The following is an 8,410-nucleotide window of genomic DNA, read 5'->3' on the forward strand; positions in this document are numbered from 1 at the left end:
CAAATACCCAGGGGTTAAATTGGGCTGGGGCTGTCCGGGGCTAAGCCCTGGCACATAGGACGATGCTCTGACGTCATCACCCTCACACATTTGTCATATGTTTACAAAAAAGGATATATATGTTAAGACTTTTCTCGTTCTTAATATAGACTATATTTAGGGTCGATATGTGTTGACTTTACTTTAAAATAGCAGATCTCTGTGACCGGATATAGTTTGGCTTAGACCCCGGCCCCACGAGGACGCATACGGTAAAACGCATACGCAAGCGCAAAAAAGGCTTCCGTTCACACGCATTCGATTCATTAACGTGTCCGTTCACACTAGACCGCTGGAAATGCTGGAAACGAGGCCTGTAAATGGCGCTGCTGCCGCCCGAAATACACCAAAAGCAGTGAATAAGACCCCGGAGCATGGTTGCCATGGTTGCCCTTCTGTTTATTCTCCGCGGTGGACGGCGTGTTCTCCTGCTGTATATCTTTCCGGTAGTCCACAGCAGATGAAAAACACCCACCTCACCGCCTCTTCCGTGCGGCAGAGTTTCCGTAAAAAAAATGTTCCGCCGGTCAACATGTCCGTTAAAGTTTAAATCTTCCGTACAAAATTAGAAAAGTGCCGATCAGAGGTCTTCTTTGTTAATTATTGAGCTTCAAAACAAATTGATAACGACTCTGTTCTCTGTATAATAATATTTAATAAACAGTGCCTGCCTCTCTTTTCCTCCCCCTCTTCTGACAGCCCAGCAGCAGCAGGAGACGTGGGGAGAGGGAGGCGGGCTATTTCATCGTTATCAGAAAATGATCATATAGGGCTTACACACGGAGCCGTTGGACCCCCAGAGCGTTGCGTATGCCGGTCTACCCACCTTGGGACCCGTTGGGACCTCCCCCCCACAGATCGGAGCAAGGCAACGAAACTTAAAATAAGAAGCAGCATTTTTACGGCGCGCTATGCATGGGGCCGCCTTGTGGGGTTTCCCGACATGTCGTTTCAGTAAATTAAAGGGTGTTTCATGTTGTCGTTGCTGTGGGACTTCTTAATACCTTGGAAAATGCCGTTTAATACTTTTTAATAGCCTTAATTTTCGCTAAATTGATTTATCAACTTTTAATACTTTTTAAGACCCCGCAGACACCCTGACACACTCGCGAGCTTCCCCCAGACCAGTAATACAAACGAAAATATGTTTCCTCCGTTAGAAAGCTATGAATATCCTCTTTCCAACAGTGTATAACTCAAAATGTGTCTTCGGGTCAATGTGACTGATTTCGATGGAGCAAGTTTAGGCACGAAAAATACTACCAGTAGAAATACATTGCTTTTATGTGCTTCATCCTCTGAAAACCACAGGATGGCGACTGTCGCACATACTGACATAGGTACGCTCCTTTTTATTATTGATCGAGTTCGCTAACGTTACTAGCTTAAACAAACGTAACATGCAACGTTAGCCTAATCCAAAATGCTCTACTACGGCTTACCTTTCATATGGCTCGTCAGCGCAGACTCTCCCATCGCGAATAATTGAAATTCTTTGTGGCAAACTGTGCAGAAGGCGAATTGTTGGGTTGATCCTCGTTTTAGCCACAGCTTGTATTTCTTTTCGGATAGCCAACGCTCGTTAAAACGGCAACCTCCTGGCATACTGTCATTCTCTCATTAGAATGCCCAGGTCACACAAAATAAAACACTTGCAGGTCGCGCGCATAGCGGGAAGGCCGGAGCGGAGCTGTTTTATGTAGAAGCGAAGCAACTAAGCTCGCTCCGACTTCTTTATTTTCTTTTAATCTAAAAAGCGAACTATTCAGTCAGACACCAATTTATTGTAAAAGTAAAGCATTTACAATTTCAAACACTTTATCTCAAATCCAAGCACAATTCCCCAAATTCAAGCACTTTTCAAGTCATGAAAACACCTCGTAAAAATTCAAGCATTTTCAAGGATTTCAAGCACCCTTACGAACCCTGTATATATTACATTGACTTCAAATAAGCTAGTGTGTTTGGTTCATGTTTATGAGTGACCACTTCAAATTGCTGTCCTCATCGTTCAAGAACAGGACTCTTTTAATTGGCCCGCTAAGGTCTTTTACCATTCTACCAGTGGGGTTTTATATTTGGATGCCTGAATATTGAAATAAACTTACAAAATGTATTATTTGCCCTAACAGTGTATGATTGTATGAAAGCTCTGACATGTTAACCCCCATTTGGTAATATTGTATTACATTTTTAAAACAGTCCTAAATATGTGATGGCAGCAGAACGCCTGTTTGTTACATCAGAGCATGTTTACAACACTTTGGTGTTATCACTCGGATGTCCAGTTAGAGATGGAGAAAGAGGAAGGAAAGAGCGCCTGCATACTGACCCATGCGTATTAAAGAGCATTCAGATGAAGAGCTGGCTGGAGGAGGTTTGACATGCAGCATCAGCAGCTCCTTGAAGTGACTCTCATCCAGGATAACGTGGTACGAGCCTCCCGTCTCTCTGGTCAGGACTGTGCATACCCTGACCTCAGCTGATAGGCCTATCACAGACACCCGCACCTTGAGAGCCTTCAGGGTCTGACAGGGCAAACACGGTTAAACTCAGATAAAAAATGAAATGTGAAATATCTAGTAAACTCAGAAGCCTAACAGCAGCCTTTGACTGCGCTCTCTTAGGTAGGGTTTAGGGCTCAACTTCACCTTAATCAGCTCACATATGTTGGCTGGGTCACATGTAGTGAGGCTGCTGAGGACGATGAGGATCTCCCGGCTCGTATGTCCAGGCATGTGCCTTCATACAAGGACAGACACCAGCTGAGTGACTTTCAGTAACATCAAAGAAACCAATGTAGAATATAAGCATGGCATAACCTACTTGAGTGTCTGAATGGCCAGGTTGAGAGAGTTGTATAAGGACGGCTCTCCTACACACAAAGTGGCGACTGCTTTCTTCAGAGCAACAATGTGATTCTTTGGATTTCCTGGTGGTAAAACAAAACTATACAGTATATAAATGCAGCACGGGGCACTACATAGACTGTAGGCTGTAGTTTACATGTAACTAACACTAAACATGTATTGTTGCTGTTGACTGCCAGTAGACAAGTATGCTAGTACATAATAATTGTAACTCATATATTGTTACTTGTTCATTCTTTTAAACTCCCAAACCAGAGATGGTGAGGGTTTAAACAGTGGAAAAGATAAACAAAGATGGCTTTGATTTGACTTATTTTGTTACTGTCAAGTTTGAGAAATTTGTTTTATGAGGATCAGCAAGATAAAATGACTGTTGTCCCGTCCAAACTGTGCTGATCTCATTTGCGGTGTTCTCATTTCCATAAACGTCACATAGCATGGCTCACAAGGGGTCATGTTTCTCTTTTGCACATTTAAGCTGGAGACGATAAGTACAATTACTCCTGCAGAATCATTTTCCCAGGAAAGAATGATCATGGCAAAGTTTTAAACTAAAGACAAAAGCTTTTTTTTTCCTGTGGGAAAGGGCTTAATATTAGCAGTTCATGTGATGCTCACCTGCCAGGTCGGTCAGCTTCTCAGCTCGTTTATTCTTTGTGGTGATAATGCCCAGCTATAGTCACACAACACAAGTTGTCAGGTCAGCCACTGTGAAACTTGTTTGCAGATATTGTCTCGTTCTACAACAACAATTCAGTGTTTTTGGTCTGACAGCAGCAGTGCTGTCTTTAATGACAAATGATTTGTCGTGTTGCTGATCAAAATGGTTCCTTTAACAATTTATTCATAAAGGAGGAGAAAAGATTCTCTCAAATGCTGGGCTTTAAAGAAAACTATTTCAGAATCTCAATTAGCTGTTAAAGCTTAGACACTTGGTATTAATCCCTGTTAGGAATATTACAAAAATAATTTAAGAACCTGTGAAATAAATTCTAGTCATTTTACAGCAACATCGTTGAATACGTTTTACTTATTAATCTTTGAGTTACGTTAATCATTCGTCAAAGAAATCTAAAAAATAATGAGAAATTCCTATCACAAGTTTTGAGGCAGAAGCCTTTGCCAAAAGTAGCTTCCTGTCGAGCAACCATTACTCGAATATAACACAAACAGTTTGTAAACATAAGCATGAAAGTATAAACTTGCCTGACTGATGGGGTTTTGGTCAAAATACTCATCAACAAAAGATTCCATGAGCTGCAGAGGACAGGAAAAAAGAGATGTAGCTTTACACCTCATGGCATCATATACTGCTGGTGCAAAGATGCTCTGCTGCAGGACGTACCTTCAGAGTGGAGGTGAGGCGGTTTGGTTTTAAGTCATGGTCATCCATACTTCTTGAACAGTCAATTACCACGTGGAGGTGACGCATCTAGGGCACATACAGTACAGTGTTGTGATACCAAATGAATTCCTGCAAGAGTTATGTCAAGCTACATTGCCCTCACAAGGCGACAGTGGCTCAGTCTCAGGCCTGTATACTGTGTGTGTGTGTGTGTGTGTGTGTGTGTGTGTGTGTGTGTGTGTGTGTGTGTGTGTGTGTGTGTGTGTGGATACAAAATAAATACAAGAGTGAAAAACTGAATTTCCCCCTAGGGGGATAAATAAAGGTTAATCTTCTTCTCTATAGGACTTGAGAGTTATATTAACTGTTATATTGTAAATAAGAAACAATAATTTGTTCTAAGCTCTGCATTTATTGTCTGATAATAAGATTCCATTCAAACAGTAATTGTATACACAAAAAGGTTATTTGGCTATTTTGGTCTTTACTAAAATGTATAAAAAGGTATTGTGGTGGAATGGGTGCCTTCATGCGATCCTGGAAACCTTGGGATTATTTGGAAGCATACAGAACATTGAAGGTTCTGTGGCAAGGATGCAGAACTCACTTACCATTCCGAGCCTTACTTGTCCATGGCTCTCTATCACCCTATGAGGAGAAAAGAGCAGCAGATAAGATTATATTAACAATCATTTTGGATTAACGGCTTTCTTTTTGGAAGTGGCCAGTGCAGACTGTTAGTATATCAATGAATATAAAGCAATACAGCAGCCAGGGGAAAACATTCAAAAGACAATATAGCAGTGCAAAATACATTTGGTATAATCTATAGGAGTCACATGTAAGATGTGGTTTTTTTCTATATGGTATTTACACTCATTTTTGGTGGTGGTCATCTTCTTCTGAATCATTTACAATGATAATCAGACCCACAACCCGAAGAGGGATCCTATCTAATGTCAGCTCAATCTATGACCACTTAGGAATCTTGGCACCTATGGTCCTATCCGTCAAAAGGATTCTTCAAGACTTGTGCAGAAAGGAACTTGTTTGGAGAATATTGTCCAGCCTTGGCTGCACAAGGATGGACAAGTTGGCTGAAGGAGCTCTGCAAACTTGAAGAGTTCAAAGATGATAGAGGCCTGAAACGGGTGGATTTGGGGAAGTGACATTGGCTCAGTTAAACCACGTTGCAGATGCAAGTGGAGCCAGCTCTGGAACGGTATATTACATGTAAGTACATAACATCAAGGGACAGGGCGCTGTGCCTTTTGTAATGGTGAAAGCTAGAGCGGCCCCATTGAAATCACGACTTACAGGCCCAACACCAAGGTTTGCTTTCTTAAGAGCAACAAGAACACGTAGTGGAGTTCTGAACCTCATACATAGACCTTTACCTGACTGATGATAAGGATCACTTATTTATTTTTTTACACACACACACACACACACACCTCTTCCTCTTAGATTGGAACAGGATCTCCTCTACTGTGGCTTTCAGGGATCCAGATTCGTCCTCCTTCAGCACTTCCCTGTAACACATCCATTAAACAATATTGCGTCAAATTATAGCACATACATGATACATCTACAATAATCTCCCTAGCTACATCTTACCAAGTCCTCTCATAGCCCCCTTCCCAGCGCTTGGCTCTCTCTGGTTCTTCATCCATGGTGTCCGTCAGACGCAACTTACGCTAACAGCAAAATAAATCTTCATATAAAATGTATAAAGTGTTCTGTCCGAGGAAATACACTTTACTACAAGCGGTCTGTGAATAATGTGCTGTTCACAGCATCATGGACCTCTTCAGAAGCTGCAGTTACCCTTAGATAAAGGCCTACAAGTTAATAGTCGCAGTCATTTACGGTATCTCACCTAGGGGTTGACTTTTTAAGCGATGCGTTACCGGATGCCTGTAAACGGTAAAGCTGCTAATGTGAGCCATCAGCCAGGTTATGAATGTATTATCAACTTACTACCTCATTACCGTGTATGATACAACTTATTATCCTACTTTGCAAGTCAAACAGTTGTTACATTATCTAGAAAACGGGTCTAGTGCATGGATGTATAATAAGAGGAGTGCAACGCCAGCTGGTGCAGCCTAGTTTTCTTCCGGAAGGAATCATGGTTTCCAAGAAAAGGTTCCGCTCAGTCAGCCTGCGCGCTATCAGCCGTTCGACCAACTTCTATAAATGAAACACGCGTGAGCCCACTAGCCCAGGGCTGCAGTCGAAAAGTCAAAAAATCTGCTCCTATCGTCTATTCCTATCGTCTATTCCTTAACCTCTGTGTAAAAAGTCACGGGGTTAAGGGTAATTAGTGATGTTACGTATAGAGCAGGGACGTGCAAAGACATTTTGGGGGGCGGGTGCTCAAGTGAGAAAAAGGGCACTTCCCATAATCGTTTATTAAAAAAAAGTTTTAAAACAAAAAGTTAAATATAGTTGCACATCTCTGACTTACTGACCAGTTTATTTTAATACCCTCACACTCACGCAATTGTTTAATACTCAACATAATTCTACAAAATAATCAGCTAAAACAGAGACTCCATTAATGGTCTTCTTTAGTATTCACTATGCACAAGAGCAGACTATGCACAAGAGCAGACAACAAACTAATAAAATAATAGTTATTAAATGAGCAGCCAACAATCAAAATTATGAAGTTGCTGTTTACGGAGATTTCAGGCAAAAAGACAGTTTTGTCATGTACTTGTTATTTTGGTCTATTTTGCTTCAATGTTTTCTTTCACTCTAATGGAAATAAAACTTCCAAGAAACATATAAATGGTGCTAGTTTTACAACCATGTCTGAATTCATTTATAGATTTAAAGCTAATCTGCATTTAAACATAACATTTCAGGGGGAAATACTGACTTGACGTAAGTAACTATCTGGGGAAGTTGTGAGGTGATTTTTTGTTTTATCCGTTTCACCTGCAATGCCTCGGTAACTGCATGCAAATTAGCACATTTTAATTAGGCCTAGTTAACGCCTAATTTGCATATCAATGTGGCGATTGTGATGACGTTGTTAGATTCACATTTTACTGTACTTTAAGTGTCTCCCCTTAATTAGCCTGAATGCCCATGATACCTTGCCTTAGCTAAACCTTGAGCTAACTCAGTGGTCACCAAACTTTTTCTGCAGGGCCCCCCTTTTGTGGATAAGAATATTGTTTACCTCGATGAATGATTTGAGGTTCTCAAATGAGTCTATATTTCCCTCCTTAACTCGTTGCTCCCACATCTCCAGTTTTCGTGTGAATAATGTTATTTTATCTGCCAGATGTGGAAGTTGTGTGTTGGTCCCTTGCATCTGCAGATTTAGTTCATTTAGTTTTTGAAACTTGTCACTCAGGTATGCAACTTTCATGAGGAAGTTGTTATCACCAAACTTCAGGCTTAGTTTATTACCCTCTTCTTCCAAAAAGATGTAGATCTCATCTCGCAGTTCAAATGGATAGGACCTTCCCACGTGACAGCCACCGGGCCTCGCTGTGAAACTGATGTTACCTACTGTAACCCCAGCTTCTATGAGTAAATGGCGCAGCCCTCTAAGGCTATCGCTATTGGGTAATCCCCCTGCGCCCCCGCGCAGCACTGAAACACTTGTAGTCCACGCCCACCCGCAAGGTGGGCCCCCCCCTCGGGCCTCCTTCCGGTATAAATAGGAAGGAGGCCCGGCAATCTGCTCCCATACAAAAATAACTTTTCTTCAGCTATTCGTAGAGCCAGTGGGGCCCAGCGCTTAGAGGGCTGCGCCATTTACTCATAGAAGCTGGGGTTACAGTAGGTAACCTCAGTTCTATTTCGTATATGGCTTCGCCCTCTAAGGCTATCGCTATTGGGTTAAGGGCGAAGCATGATGTAGTCTGCGCCCCACTGGGTCCGCCCGGCACTAGAAGCACAGACACACCTGCTCAATAACACCCCCTGCCTGATGTGCCAAGCGTAATGGCGCATCACTGTCCCTGGAACATAGCAAAACATGCCTATCTTCCCGACGGGGTGAAGGCTGGGAACAATACATACCGGCCGCTGTGAGAAAGTAGAGACGAAGGTCCCACCTTGCCCAGCGATCATAGAAGGGGAACAGCAGCTCTCTGCGTGACAGACAGGAGAGCGCCCAGCTGGATCCCTGACG

The 8,410-nt window shown here is 42.3% G+C and overlaps 1 protein-coding gene across 2 annotated transcripts in view; it reads right to left on the reverse strand.

Annotated features, from left to right (window-relative positions):
* The window catches only part of gtf2h2 (general transcription factor IIH, polypeptide 2), a 12,305-nt gene extending 5,794 nt beyond the window's left edge, over nt 1-6,511 (reverse strand). The window contains exons 1-10 of one of the 2 annotated variants that reach the window (XM_010767372.1): nt 6,134-6,511; nt 5,872-5,951; nt 5,709-5,786; nt 4,866-4,902; nt 4,255-4,341; nt 4,116-4,166; nt 3,528-3,582; nt 2,866-2,971; nt 2,691-2,781; nt 2,372-2,567 (exon numbers count right to left, since the gene is read on the reverse strand). In XM_010767372.1, the coding sequence (XP_010765674.1) occupies nt 2,372-2,567; nt 2,691-2,781; nt 2,866-2,971; nt 3,528-3,582; nt 4,116-4,166; nt 4,255-4,341; nt 4,866-4,902; nt 5,709-5,786; nt 5,872-5,927 (757 nt within the window). In that variant the 5' untranslated portion in view covers nt 5,928-5,951; nt 6,134-6,511. Of the gene's footprint in view, nt 1-2,371; nt 2,568-2,690; nt 2,782-2,865; nt 2,972-3,527; nt 3,583-4,115; nt 4,167-4,254; nt 4,342-4,865; nt 4,903-5,708; nt 5,787-5,871 lie in introns of both variants that reach the window. The other variant, XM_010767371.1, reaches the window with a different exon arrangement.
* Nucleotides 6,512-8,410: the final 1,899 nt, after the last annotated feature.

This window comes from Notothenia coriiceps, unplaced genomic scaffold, assembly GCF_000735185.1.
Source record: "Notothenia coriiceps isolate Sejong01 unplaced genomic scaffold, NC01 NC01_scaffold00004271, whole genome shotgun sequence".
Lineage (NCBI taxonomy): Eukaryota > Metazoa > Chordata > Actinopteri > Perciformes > Nototheniidae > Notothenia > Notothenia coriiceps.